Source organism: Buteo buteo, chromosome 1 (genome assembly GCF_964188355.1).
Source record: "Buteo buteo chromosome 1, bButBut1.hap1.1, whole genome shotgun sequence".
In the NCBI taxonomy this organism is placed as follows: Eukaryota; Metazoa; Chordata; class Aves; order Accipitriformes; family Accipitridae; genus Buteo; species Buteo buteo.
In genome coordinates this window covers 55,424,758-55,440,397 of record NC_134171.1, presented here as the reverse complement: position 1 = coordinate 55,440,397, position 15,640 = coordinate 55,424,758, and the positions used below count along the sequence as shown (strand labels likewise).

The 15,640-nt window shown below is 36.9% G+C and overlaps 1 protein-coding gene across 2 annotated transcripts in view; it reads right to left on the bottom strand.

Annotated features, from left to right (window-relative positions):
- METAP1 (methionyl aminopeptidase 1) overlaps positions 1-15,640 on the bottom strand; it is a 29,741-nt gene that overhangs the window by 3,366 nt on the left and 10,735 nt on the right. For both annotated transcript variants that reach the window (XM_075031369.1, XM_075031377.1), the window contains exons 3-10: positions 13,377-13,489; positions 11,984-12,044; positions 11,042-11,133; positions 10,265-10,348; positions 8,643-8,781; positions 5,180-5,311; positions 2,582-2,725; positions 126-191 (exon numbers count right to left, since the gene is read on the bottom strand). In XM_075031369.1, the coding sequence (XP_074887470.1) occupies positions 126-191; positions 2,582-2,725; positions 5,180-5,311; positions 8,643-8,781; positions 10,265-10,348; positions 11,042-11,133; positions 11,984-12,044; positions 13,377-13,489 (831 nt within the window). The remainder of the gene's footprint in view (positions 1-125; positions 192-2,581; positions 2,726-5,179; positions 5,312-8,642; positions 8,782-10,264; positions 10,349-11,041; positions 11,134-11,983; positions 12,045-13,376; positions 13,490-15,640) is intronic.

Here is a 15,640-nt window from a genome sequence, read left to right as displayed (position 1 = left end):
TATCAGTTCCCCAAAGAGAAATGAAAAAAATCTATCAACTATACAGAATAGAACCAGCATCCTATTCCATCACTACTTAATAGTAAACAAGAGTAACCATTTTACTCTATTGCTAAACTGCTTACCTTCACAGATCATTGGTTCAATTGTAAATACATGACCTGGCTTCATGACTCCAACTGCCTTATTTTCTGCAATAAAATAAGCACTCAAGTTAGAAAAAGTGATCCCATCTTAGTAAATGAATGAATCTTTGTCCTAGAAGAATACAGCAGGAATACGGTAAAGTTCGAAAAGCCCTTCAGAGATGACCCATTCACTTGTCCGTTTTTAATGCTATGTTAAGATTTCCCTTGGTTCTTTCCTTCTTCCCCTCCCCCAACACTGCAATATTTACTCAAGGAGCTTAAAATTAATTGCTGTCTTTCTCTCCAACAACTGGAATTCAGCCCCAGTTCTATAAAAACACTGAGTGAATGTAATACAGGAATTTCTGCAGACTTCTATGATGAAAAACATCATTAAAAAAAAAATCAATAAAAATAAGAAGCACTTAAGATATTCAGAGAAGGCTTGAAACCATTTAATTTGTTTCCATTGAACCATTAGCTCCAATAAATTGTCAAAATATGATAGCAGTTAAGTAATCCCGTGATTCCACTTATGAAGGACACATTGCCCCCAACATTACTCTGGGTAATGGGGTCATAGTAGTGTCAGGGTAATAATGCTGTATTTCTTTAGTTAACATAAAAAGGCAGAGAATTTCAAGGCATCCAGGACAATAATACCGGAACTTTTTGATGTTATATACACCAAAAATGTTTATGTGGCAGCACATGAACTGATGCACAGCACGTCTCTAGGAGCGTAGTTTGACTGAAGAAAGGCTTCAGCCCTTTTCCTCTGCCGTGTTTCACCTTGAACAGCAGTGCAGCTTAGATCTGACCCAGCCTAGCAGGCGAGAGCTGCAACAAGCTCCAGTATTGCACAGGAACCATTAGCTCCAAGCTACTTTGCTGCTGTAGACAATTTGCATCAATTCTTACATACAGATTCACCATCCCCCACTCTAATTGTGTAGATTTATTAAATTGTCTAAATCACCTAGATGCTTTAAAAATCTGACATCAAGCTGACACAACAGCAACCAGAACATTTTTCTTTTACTTAAAGGGTCTTGCCTCTACCTCCATCATCTGCTGGTATTTCTTACTCTCACATTTAAGTTTCTGGTCTTCTGCATCTGAACAAATTTTGCCCTTTATTCCCTGCAGTTTTTAAGATCTTGCTAAATAATTTAAAGGCTTATAAAATGAGCTTTTTGCTTTTAAAAATCCTTTCGTAGTAAGCCAAAAATATGCAGGAGCTTTCAATTTTTTTCCTTCAAGAGGCTTTAAGTCCCTCAGGTCTTTCCACTTTGCTTTTGCTGTGAATCTGTATTTTAAAATACCAGAACAAAACCCCAGCATATTCCTTTTTGGGAACAGACATTTTGGTTCAATAAAAAAAAAAATTATTAAAAAAAAAAAAAGTTCAAAGTTCCCAACAGCCAGGAAAGACAGAAATTTTCCTTTTCTCGGCTTGCATTTGAATTGGTATAAAATGCCCTCTATCTCCAAAGAATCCAGATTTTCTTCATTTTACATGACAAAAAGTAAATACCAGGAACTTATACCCTTCTACCCTGTGACTAATATATTTTCTCTGTTCTCTGAAAAAGTAACTTAAGAGAAATGATGACATGAAAAGTCAGGGATTGCTAGATTATAATCTATAACCATAAACTGTGTTAAAGCTTGTTAGGAAATGGGAAGATGGAGGCATCGGTCAGGTCTGAAGAAATAAATGTCCTATCAGGGGAGCTTTGCAAGTGAAGTGGATGTGAACCGTTCATCACTGCTTCTTGATACTTGTTCTATACTTAGTTGTCCACTGGCACTTAGTCTTCTCTCCTTTGCCTCTGTGGATGCTGTTTCTTAGTCCTGCTGGCAAAAATTGGCAAGGGGATTGCCATTTCCAAAACCTAAAGCTGAGACCCTGATGGGAGAAGGGTCATTCCTCCTCTGCCATACACTACAAAGAAATTTCCAAGAACATCAGATCACAAGACTCAAATGAAGAAAAGTGAAACATAACAGGATCCAGATTCAGGCACAACACTCGTCTATACTATTCAGAAAGCCTTTTATTTACATCTGGAAATGGCAGTAAGTTTTCGCTTAGGCCTTCTACGGATAAAAACGTTTACCCCTTCATGTCAGACAAGTATGTCTAAAGGATTAGTTGGGAATTCAGGCAAAAACATTGAGCACTTACCCAGTACAGATGAGAGCTAACACTAACCATTAGTGTAGGCACAGATTGTCCCAATATATAATATATTCACCTTATTTAGGTTCATAAAGCATGCTATGGTCCAGAGTTTGGAAAACAATTATTTCACAAGTGCAAAAATGCTAACTTGATGGCTGTCAGGCAACATGCTACTTTATTGGAATATAAGCAAGAAGTAAATTGGGTGCGTTCATTGCAAACCACTTCTTGCCTACAGGACAACCCAAAGAGAATGAATACTCACTGGCATAATGTGGCACGTTAGGGGCCGTGTGGAAAAGTTTATGGATTCCATGCCCACAGTAGCTCCGAACCACTGAAAATCCATTTGCTTGAGCGTGTTTCTGAATAATGTTTCCCAGTTCTCTGTACCGAACACCAGGTTTTACTGCAAAATTAAGGAGATACAAATGGAAATTTATAGAGCTTTCTTTCAACATAACTAACCATCAAACACCATTCAGGCTATCTCTGTAGCACTCATGGCCTGTATGGCCATCTGTTCTAGTATACAACTTCTTATGATCACTTAATCCACCAAGTAGATAAGTGAATGCACTAACATGAGAGAGGGAGGAAACAGTCTCATATAAAAAAGAAAAAGAGAGAAAGAAGAAAACTTCTTCACAAGAACACTATTTTCTTCCTTCCATGGAAGTAAGTGCTCATATATTAAAAGGATGTTGAAGTTTGAAGTTAAAGACAACAAAAGACTTTCAAAGTACTGGGTAACTTCTCACATCTAGAGTTGCAGTGCTTCTTTCAATGAATGTATGAACTGTATTTTAATGTACATTTATCTCTACTACTATGTGAAAAGTGCACACAAATAAACAGGAAACTGATTATACGTGAAGGACCAAGATGGGGGGCGGACGGGGGGACAAAACGGGTATCTCTACTCTTAGACAAGATTTTTAGTGGCAATGCTACACCAAATAAGAATGTTCATATGCAGGACTAACTTTTTTGTCAATCCTTTTAGGAAGCCCTAAAAGATAGAGTTTGAAACAGATGAAAATGGTGTGAAAAATTCACTTTAAGCACTTGGACAAGGGAGTAATAATACCATAAAAGCAACAATGCCTCATCATTCACAACTCCCTGAATATATGCAGTTCCTTCAGGAGCCAGATGTTGTGTGGTTATGTGGAGCCATCTTGAGCAGAGGTCACATACATAGCTAAAACTTTACGTGAAGCCATTTAGTTCAATTCTCTGCTAATGTAAACAACTACAACTGAAATCAGTAAGCTGAGTTTACAGAAAATAACAACAAATTTAGATTACTGGAACGTGCGTGCTTTTCCCAAAATACAAAAAAAAGACATGGTGGGGAAGAGAGGAAAAGTTCATCTGTTGGTTTTGTGCTAAGTAGTTGTGAAGTAGTACCATCTCCTTCAGGCCTGACAATACCAAGCAACTCATCTCAATGCAGCAAGGAGCCCTCTGCTTCTCTCTCTCATACAACTCTCCTAGTTAGAGCTCTGCTGGTCCAAAGCCAAGAAATTAAGATGATTTAAACAGAGGAGAGGCAACCCTTTTTAACAGCCAAGACACTTGCTGCCAGAATTCCTACTAGCAGGGAATGTCTAAAACCCATTAAAGCCTGTTACGGCATCTAAAAAGTTGGTAAAGAAAAGTTACACTGAGAATTTAAATCTCATTATAATGAACACAAAGATGAATTTCTGTCATAGTTTATACATCAAAGCCTGAATATGAAAGATAAGAGACAGCACATATAACATTTGCTATAAAGTACAAGAGCAAAGATAAACATTATTCCCACATAAATAGTAATCCTACATAAATAGGTAATCTATATTCTTCACAGCTCAACTCTGCAGTATTTTCTTAATCACACAAAGGATACACAAGACATCGTTCATATAGATTTTTGTCTTTTCAGCTTGGTTAGCTGTCTTCAAATTATTAAACAAAGTAAGTTCATTATAATTTTTTTTCCCCATTTACTTTTGATTCAATGCAAGGTTAAAGCTTTCATGTATAGCACCTTAAACTTCAGTCTTTAGAGGCCATGAAGTGAGTAAATTTTATCTGGGATTTTAAGAAGCTGCAGGGTATAAAAGATACAGACAATACAAGTATTTCCAGGGACTTGGGCGATTTTTGTTTTGTCTTCTCCATTTGTCTAAGAGAACTAAGTATATTCCTTTGTGAATGAAGTTGAACATGACATTCTCTAGCTACCTTTCTATCTCATTGTATGTCTCAATGAAGCTTTCCTGAATTATATTTAAGCAACATAATTAAAAGTTCTGTGGGTACTGAAAGATATGGATCTGTCTTCTCTGGCACACTCCCACAGTTGAAAAATCAGGAGCTCATAATTAGATTTATGAAATAACCATCAAGTTTGGCAGGGTAAAGAGATATGTTTAAGTGTTCAAACAGTTTTACCTTATTGGTTCATTGTGCAACACCATACAAATTATAAAAGTAGGAAGCCATGATTTGGTTTTCCAAAACACACTTTGTTCTTCATGTTCTCTAAACTACTCAGATCAAGGATGCCTTATTCATCTAACTAATAGTCCGAAATGGCCGTTTCCATGTAAATATCATTATATGTGGATCAGCTCATCATCAATTACATTTTCCTTGTCAACCCACATTTCAAATAAAAGTTGCAACCACCACCCACAGAACTGTGCCATTTGAAGAATCACTGTATTATACAATATACATCATCTGCTGGTGACACACACTAACGCTTCTGTGTTCCACAACAGAAGTCACTCCTAGATAATAGCAAGTATGAGCACTCACGTTTGAGAACCAAAACCATAATGCTTCAGGTACTAGCCAAAGGGTTTACCTGCATCAATGGCTTGCATTAGGCACTCATAAGTTGTCTGGACAAGCCTCCTTGCACCCTCATCAACTTCTCCAACATAAAAAGTCTCGTTCAGATCTCCATGGTAGCCATTACGATAAACAGTAATATCCACTGCAAAGAATACCAGACATATTGTAGTATTAGCACTGTATTTCTCACTTCTTGTCTCTTGATTCGTGAAAGAACAACAAACATGTGAAAATGTAGTATTGTAATTGTGAAGTTATAAGATTACTTTGGAAGAATTCCAGACGTGAACTCTTCCAGCAGAATCAATTCTCTCATGCTTATCCTGTAGATTCTACAGAATTAATTAATACGATAGTGTTTCACTGGCCAACGGTTTGATTTAATTAAAAAAAAAAAAAAAAGGAAGAGAAAAAACCCCACACCAAAGCATGACAGACACAGCAAACTTATGATTGGTTTTCTAAGTAAATATAAAAACAGGAAAGAGAAGCTCTTTGCTCCATGGTGATTTGCCTGGTTAAAATATTTTCTTAGAATTAATTCCAGCACTAATACAGGGAAATTAAATTTAAAAAGGTATGTAATCATGTTTCAACCCATATTTTAACTTCAGTAATTTCTATGCATGTTTAGAACAGTAAGTCACACCTTTGCAAAAATTGTAATGCCAAAACACGTTGATTCCAGCCAAAAAGGTAACATCTATTGAACATTAAATACACAGCAACTTTCCAATAGTATTAATGACTAAGAAAAATACACCAAATAACTTAAAACTTTTTCTTTTTTCTTTCAAGTTTAAGAATTTAAAAGTTCAGAATCAGGCAAAGAGCAAGAATGAGAAGGGCATGCTTAAAGAACCAAGGTTATTGGAACATATAATAAGAGTTTAGAATTTTGTTGCAGTAAAAACTCATTTGCTTTGTGTTTAAAGTTGGCTGTAAACTAAAAATGATATAACTCATTCTTGAAAAATAGCTTAACTCATTCCAAAAAAAGATATGCTTTTCTGGATTAGGAGCATCCATACAAGATACTTGTTGAAAAGTCTTTTTACAAAACATGGGAACAGGCCTACCAGTTTAGACATAGCTGTCATCTATTCTAGTATCCTGTCTCTCATGGCAGACGTGTAAAAAATTAAAACCTGCCATCATATAGTCATTATATATAGTAAATACATGCAAAATATTCTAGATTTGCATATCAAGTTGACTTCCTGTGGTAGAATCAGTACTTTTGTGTTTAATAGACTTTGTCAGCAGTCTGGTAGGTCTAATAGCTGGAGAGTACCAAAACTGCTAGAATAGTTATTGAACTGATGTTCATGAAGAAATCCACAAACAGACCTCCTCACAGGTAAATAGCCATGAAAGAAATTGTACTAAGAAATAATACTTTAGGAATATGGTATATGAGCAACTTACAGAGACCAGTACAACGTTGATAGGAAAACATGGGGAAAAAAACCATTGGTGTCAACAGTAAATCTGTACTGCTGGCAGACATTTAAGAATGAAATTAACACCGCACAAAAACAATACTGCCTGTTGTGGATGCATGCATGTGCAGGGTTATACTATAGTCACTGCATGATTCCAGGGGATGACTGAAACATTTTGACCAGTGTACATATCTAGTAACATAACAACAGGACTGTATAGAAACCAGCACGCTGGTACCTTACCCAGATAAGTTTCTTGTGAACTGTGTATCATAGCTCCTTAGCACAGTGTCCAGACTACTTGCTACAAAGAGGCTATCTCTACAGGCCATGTGATTACAAGGCTTTCTCTTGACGCTGCCAGATTTGGCCAGAACATCTCACTTCGCAAAGTGATCAGCTTTGTTCAAGAATCTACTCCCAGGGAACACTATGGTAACAAAACATTATGATGACCTGCTCGGAGCAGGGGGTTCGACTAGACATCACCTGCCAGTACCTTCTGGATGATGTTTTCCTGTCATTCTAAAACCCTGTTTTGGACTCTGACATGGCCACCTTTTGCTTCCAGCAGGCTAAAAAGTTTAAGTAAAGAGAAAGATGGGCACTTTCCTCTATTGTTCACTGGGCACATTCCCTCCAAAGTACTTTTTCTATCTCCTCCTTTGTACCCTGTTTTGTTCCTTCTTTTAAAGAGGCTTTTGAGCCAGTACCTTACCAAAAGGAAGCCTACAAGACTTGGAAGCCTTTTGAGCCCATGGGGAATGCATGTTCAATCCACAAACTGTAGACCATTTTGTAACAAGACCTACTCAGCCTCAAAAGAGTAAACTAGTTCTTCTTCACCAAATCAAAGCAGAAGGCTCAAAGCTTGGGCAGGTGCAGTCAGGGCAGGGATGTGAACAAAGGTATGACTAAACCCTCTTATAAAAGGTGTTTTCTAGTGCTGAGGTACTTGGCATGCAAATAATGAAGAGATAAGGCACCATGTAGATGAAGCCAACCTAGTAAGCTCAACCGGGCTTCTTAGTTTGGACTGCAGCAATGCCAGAAAAGCTGGAAACGGTAGAGTTGTGCAAAGACATCATCTTTGAAATTAAGATAAAGGAGCTTTGGCCAAATGGTTACATGTATGCTACAGCTCAGAGCTATCAGCGAGACCAAACCTGACCTAGAACGGGGCAGCAATCGTGAGGCTTGTTCTCAAAAGGCTGGTACCCACAGCACTGAGCTGTAGACTTAGTAGCTGTTACTGCATGTTAATGTATATCAAATATCTGACAATCTAAAAGGATTCCAACCTGCTTCTAGAGGTAGGCCAAACCTTAGGATACACTGGGAAATTATTTACAGATAAGAGAAAAGGAAACCAATGCAATAGACAAAGGTGCAAATGTTTGTACAAAACGTATGTCATTAATTTTTACTGCCAAACCAAGAAGAAATGAATGAGCAAACAAAAAATGGTCAAGTAATTTATAAAAGTATCCCTCATCACCCAAAAGGGCATAAGCACCTTGAGTACCATGAACAAGAAGCAGCTGGTACTGTTAGGCTGTGAGATGCTCAAAAACAGGGTATGTTTTTTAACATGTACCTATACAATGCCTCACCATTAGGATCCTTTACAGTCATCATAATCATCATGTCCATAGCAAAATCTTAAGGATCTATAGCATCTAATTAAGAATTCACACAGAAGTAATCCAGTTGAATAATTCAATATACATTTTATTCACTGTCTATATAGTCTGCAACAACTGGAAACTAGCCCACAAGTGGAATACTCAGGCACTATACTAATGCATAGACCAAGCTCTTAAAGTGGACCAAACTTTAAAATTTTTTTATTAAATAAACTCATGACTTCAAGTATGTAAATAGCACAGGTTAATTAGTAAATGAGAACAAAAGCCTCTCTTAAGAAGCTATTCCAATCACGTTGCCTGCTAGTGAAACCTCACATTACTGCATGGTTTAACTGGATAGAAGGTAGAAATATCGAAGGTTAATTTTCATAGCACTTACCATTAACAATATCTCCCTCCTGCAATGGCCTCCTGTCAGGAATTCCATGACAGATCACTTCATTTACTGATGTACAACACGACTTAGGGAAATTATAATAATTCAGAGGGGAAGGATAGCAATTCCTCGCAATACAAGCCTATTTCAGAAAATACAATTTACACTTTACATTAGTAAGTTTTGTACAAAGAAAAAACGTATGTGCAACAGCTTTACAGTAAGAATGATAGGTTGAAAAGCAGTAACTCTTGAAAATAAAATTCTTCAAGCATTTTTTGGCATTATGGTATTTTGTTATGCTTTGGGTTTCTTACCAGGAAGAAAGTAAAGCTACTTTAATTTTGTTTCTACTCATTTTTATGTTCAACTACCAGTGCTGAAATATTCAGGTTTAAAACAATGCATGACAATATTTATTTAGTTAAAAACCCAGCCATTTTCAATGACTTTTTTTAAGCACCTGGTCTAAGACTTTAAGTATTTTTGCAAGACACACAAGCTAGACAAAATAACATTTAGCACCACTCTTTCAGCCCTAGCTTTAAAATCTTAAGCGGCTTCCTTTGCACCCTAATAACCTTTTGGGGATTTTTGCAAAACTGACACATACATTTTATATATACATACATATACACACTATGTGACATACTGGGCAATTGTGGAAAAATAATACTGTGTTAACTTTTTTTATTTTAAGAAATAATGCTGTTTTAAATCTGCAAAGTACCAATTAGGGATATCGGTCACCATCAACAACCTGCCATGCAAAAGTTTCCAAAAACTGCTGAGGAGGGATAACACCATTTTAACTACTAGCTGTTCATCTTAGACATTATACATAAGGAAATAATTTAGTGTTTAATGCAGTTCAACAAAAACCTCCGGCCTAATCAAACCAGAGTAAGTTCCTTACAATCTTCATTCATCAGCTGCAAATGCAGATTAAAAAAACAGCAACCAGAAAGCTTTCTAACGAACTTAACTATACCAAACCCAAAACCGTTGCCTTCCTCACAGTGCACACAAGTATCCTCAATTATTAGTTTACTTGTCTTATAGAGAAGGCAGCAAAGAAAAATAAAAATTACACAATTCGAGTATCTAGGAACAGTTAAGCCAGGAAAATACTTGAACATATATTTCAAATACTTCGCTGGATTGTGGCTTTAGTTTGCCTGACTGCATCAAACATCTTGTTTCAATTCTCTCTCAGACTCCTCAGTTCTGATTCCCAATCATAAATAATTAAACTTTCTCCTCTGTACATCTTAGCCAACAACACAGAGCACAAAAAGTCCATGGCCTACATATGAAGTTCTTTATATAATGGTATCTGTGGAGCAAAAAGGGTTTAGAAAAAAGAAAATTATATGATGTTAACTGAGAAAACAGGTGAAGAAACGTAGAAAGGCCCAGGAGTTCCTAACTCATTTTGAATCTACCATTGTGCCGTAGCATATTTCTAACACCTGCACTACCCACTAGCTTCAAACTGGGAAACAGTTCAAAATAAAGAAAAGGAATTCATGCAACAACAAAGAAAACCACACAACAATCATTCAAAAATAAAGAGATAGAAGAAAGCACTTATGAACACCAGAAGAACAATAAAATAACCTTACTAAATGGACAGCATGATCAATTTCTTCAGTAGTTACACCTGCTTTCACCATCATGGCAGCAACATCCAATACTTCTCTAGCAAGCTGCAAATGAAACAAAAGTACTGATTTAAAATAAGATTAGGACCACTTCCTAGAAGATTAGCAACCCATTTTCTATAGCAAGACTGAGATTGCTAGGAAAGCTGGGTGTACTTGGGCTCTAGAAAGACTTTGATATGTCCACAGGTTATATTACTAAGCCACCTCTGTGACATCTGAAAATACCCCAATTAAGATTTGGACCACAATTTCCTTGAATATCATAAACTTAAATCAGACTACTTAAATACATTTCAAAGTTTGACTTTATGCACAAGGAAGTGATTACAGTTGAACAGCTCTTTTCCAAAAATTGTTAGGGATGAGGCTCTGTTTTGCTTTTGCTTTTTAGTTTTTTATTTAGTATTAAGTCTAGGAGAGGAAAAAGTTCTGTTCTCATTTATGCAGTATAAAATACATTCTTAAGAGTAACAATGTTTCAGCCACAGGTTATCTCATTAGTAACAACAAAGCCAGAAAACAGATAAAAGTCCTCTTTCTGCTTGCAAAATACTGTGAATTGGGAGTCACAAGAAAAGAAAAAGCAAGAAAATATCAAATTTCCTAAACTATTTTTCAGTGCTCAAAAGTGGTTTGAAAGTTTGTACTCTCAAATGTGCTGTCACAAACTGGTAAAATCACTATAGATTTTTAAAGAATCAAGGCACTTTGTAACAAAAACCAAAATGTCCTTACCCTACACACTACTCGCATCCCTTCTATATCCTCAGATGAGAGTATTTTTATTTGAGAGGTTCCTTTTAAAGCCTGTTCTGATTCAGACATTCCTGAAAAGAAAAAAGGGGGAGGAGAAAAAAAAGAAAGAAAAAAACCATGTTATACAGAGGAGTGATTGCTACACATGTTCAATCAAGGAACTTATTTAGCTTACCAATGGCAATAAAAGTATGTACTTTCCCACCAGAGACCAAAGTAACCAATCACCAAGTCATAGCATTATTGTCATTATCCAGATTAATTTGAATTCATAAGCCTTCCACAAAATCGTAATGCCCACATGTGCTCAGGATGCCTGTTCACTTACTGCATAAAACCATCATGTCCAGTTAGTCAAAACACAACCTTAAAAATCAGATTTACAGGGAAATTATTTTATTCATAGAAAAGTCTTTTTTTTCTTTTTTTTAGCTGCTTTTGAAGTAATAAATAGTAATAAATAATATTCTAAAAGAGCCATAAAGGATTATATAAGTTTGTGAATATCTCTAGTTATACTACTGCAATAATCAGCTGATGAAAACATCCTACCAAATTCTGTGGAAGCTCAGTTTTATAGTTGAATGACCCCCTAAAAGACAGTATTTGTGTTGCTTAAATATTTACATTCTGTAAAGAATAACTAAGGAATGGCTGAAGATTTAAAAAAAATCTTTTCTTCCCTGAACACCTTTGAAAGATAACGTATTGCAAACTTTGGACTTCCAAAAAACACTTGCAACCATTATTTCTGAAAAATCAGTATGTTAATGTGGGGGAAAAAGAGGTAGAGTGAGAAGAACAGATAAAAGAAGAGGTTCCCTTCTCCAGTATCTCTTTCATGCTTTAAAGGCTTTTTCAATTAAAAGAAAAATAGAAAGCAAACATAACACTCCATAATTGTGATTTGTTTCAAATTACCTAGTGGGTGATCAGCATAATCCGGTCTCTGAATATAACTTGGCACAGGTCTTGTTGGCGTCTAAATAAATCATAGTCAAAGCTGGTTAGGTTACAAGAGTACTTACTATAGTCACAAAAACAGACACTCAAGCAGCAAAATTAAATACAGTGAAATACAGCTAATTCCACTTCAAAAAAGTTGTGAAGTATGCAAACACTCCAAAACAGTTCCAGTTTTAATTTCTCAAAGATTCTCCTGTTACTCTTTATTGTTTTCATATTATACAACCTCTACTAGCCAATTTCACAGCTTTGTAAAAATGAAACTTTTATGTGTCAAGTAAATGAAATTGATTTTATAATGTATTATCCCTGTTACATTGTAGTGTTTATTCTGCTGCTTTCCAGACTGCAAATGCACTGGTTCCAAATACAACCTTCCTCTCTCTGGTTACTAGTGCCTATTAGCAAGATTGTTATTTCTAATCATCACCCTAGTCATTAGCACTTTTTATTATAGTTTCATTTGCATCAATCCTACAGCAGTCAGAAGACAAAAAAGCAAATGTTCAGCAATAACACTACTAAATTACTTGGCCAGTGACATATCCAAAACACCCTTTCTCCAATGACACTAATAAACACACATGGGCTCAGGCTCTACTAATCTGTTCTCCGATGAGCCTGTAACAGATGGAGAAGACTATAGAGAGGATGCCACAGGGGCAGCATTTCTAGCACAGGCCAATTAGAAAAGACACATGTAAATAAAGTGCCATTATTCCTGTAAAAACTTCGGCTTACTCCATGTACAAAGTTGTACCAATTTCAAAATGCAGCTATACTGAGGTCATCTTCTAAACCCACCTTTCACAGCCGAAGATGTTATTGACCTCAGTTACTCTTCACCATTCCAATGCTGGAGATTACTATAACCGCTGTTCCTTCAGCAGAGCTGTTCACCAGCTTACTCACCAGGTTATTTCAAACCATTTACATAAAATAATATAAAACCACTTATTTAAATTCTAAATTAATTTACCTGAGTTTTCCTTAAACAGACTGCTCCATTGTTGATGAGAACAGTAAACAGCTAGGAGAAGACATCATCTGAACTAGCAGCAGCTTTTTGCAGAATAAATGTCAAAATGTACAGCCAAAAGGTATGAGCTTAAGCCTGTTACTGATGCATGTTACCTCACAGGCACTTCCTTAATTTTAAATAGATCAAGTTAAATCAAAATGAACCACAATAAGGACACAGTCATACGTGTCCTTGCCATCAGGTTCCGATTGTTACAGAAGCTTTCCTCTCTCAGCTAAAACGTGGGAGGTAATCAGGTCAGGACTGGGCCATTAGTTGCTACAGAATGTAGCAGCGCTGGAGTACAGAGTGGCACCTATTGCTTACCAGTGGATAGTGTGGCCTGAGTTTACCAGTATATCGATAACCAGACCAGGGATTTGTGTTAACGTCACCCTCCAGATTCCAAGAGGAAACTTCACGCTTAGCTTTTTCATCTTCTGAAAAAGACAAAAAAAAAAAAAAGAAAAAAAAAAATGCAGCAGCAAAATCAGTCCTACTAAGAATAAGAACTGTGGGGTCCAGAAAGTGACTTAGAAGTACATAAGTCTAGATTTGACTCTTTCTGGCATTTTAGATACTGGTATATGAAAGTGTAAGTAGCAGTTATCACGTTGTATTGCCCTTAAGTTTTTCCACATTCAAAATTCACATCCTGCCAACTCTGTCTTTATTCTACATCAAACTGGGGAATGTCAGGACAGCAGTACTGAATGCACAAATGAAGTGTAGTAATCATTTAAGTTGCTCTTCATTTGTAGTTCTGAAACATAGTTCTGTGCTTGTTTTAATTCTTGTGAAAAAGCATATTTCTACAGAACACTCATTATCCCTTCAATTAACACTCTTGCACTGTAGATGAATATTCATTTTCTGTGATTTCTCTTAGCATTCAGTGACAGAAATGACCTGGGGTGGGAAGGAGGGTATCCAACTGTTAGTTTCAATATATGGAGCCTGCTACCCCTCCAGATGTGATGGAGAGAGTGCAGGTGCTGCCGCTTCTGCATTTCAGGATGGGCAGTGCATGCACCTTACAAGACGGTCCCAATCTGCTGGAAGTTCCCAGCTCTCTCAACCTTGTGAAATATGTGTCTGATGAGGTCCAGTGACTGACTCCATTCACAAATAACACAGTCCTAACAGGGGAGATTGAAGGCATTTACATAAAGGAATGAAGCAAGTAGATTGTGAGCGTTATCAAAAGAAAAAATATTTACTCAGAAAGAGGAGGTAAGGGTTAAGAAAGAGCACAGTAGCATTAATCTTTAACTCACAACCTGATAAGTTTGTTTTCTCTTTTTATATCTCACAAGAATGAAGAGATGGCAAAAGGTCTGCCATAGCAAGCCCTAATGTGAGCTCCTCAGAACCTCTGTGGCTGACATCTGAGCCATCTGCTCACATGACATTCAGTTTAGGTGAACCACTGAGAAATACTACTTTAAAAATCCAAAGTTTTAACAAAGCGATATTTTGGATTCCCTTGACATGCTTCAGCAGTTTGTTGCATCGAGTTCTTGAGGGCTATCAGATCCAAGCCAGCTCAGCTTGGGCTGAGCAGTTATCCAGGAAGCCAACAAGATCACGGATTTAGTGGAATCATAAAAAAAATTTGCTGTCAGATAAACAAGAGCATTAGAAGACTGCACCAGAGGATTACTAGAACTACTAATAAACAGTTGTGTATCCACGCAGGTACAAGGTAATAGGATACAGAATGTTAAGCGTGAACTATGAGACCCCTACACCGGGAAGGCAGAAAGAAGGAAAACATTTTTAATTGCCTGTGCTACCCCAACCTATTAACCATGCAACGTTTATCATGGAAAAAGTTTTACTGGGTTTTAGGAAAGGAGGAGGTAAATTACTTGAGGTTTTGGATCTCTGCCATGCCGCTTACTTTTTAATCCCACCTCCCTTTTAAGCAGGACTTGATGAAGATTGGCAGGGGGATAGGGGGGAGGAGGCAAGGGGGGCAGAACTGGGGTCTGCTCTCTCTTTTCCTTTGGTTTTAAACTCATGGATTATTTTTACTACTCAAGTAAGGGAGAATCTACCAGTCTACTGGTATTTCTGCACCAGAGCTACCAGCTGTAACTAAGGCATACAGATACTCTTACTACCTTTGACTAAACTCAGCAAAATCCTAGCTATGATACATCCTCCTATCAGTGGCTGCATCAGGGCACAAAAGCATTCTTTTTTTTTTTTCCCAAAGGGGTACACCCCAAACGTACAGAACAGCTGCACTCTGACTGGCTCGCTTGCATTCCAGCACGTGCCTAATCACAAAGACTTCACAAGAACCTTTCCCAATTTACTGCCTTTTACTACATTAGACATCAAAATCCTAGGATGGAACAAGCCTGGCAATGCCTTATAATAATGGTTTATTATTCTCCTTGCCCTTTACTTCAGCATCCCCCTTTCTCTGTTCATATACCTGGCAATGTAGCTCAAGAAATACTTCATACAAACAGAAAAGGGAACAGAAACAGAGATTTCCGTACCACTGTCTCTGAAATTTTACATAGATCTTTAGATTACCAGGAACTGGACAAAATTTCAGATATGCAGAATCCAGTGCC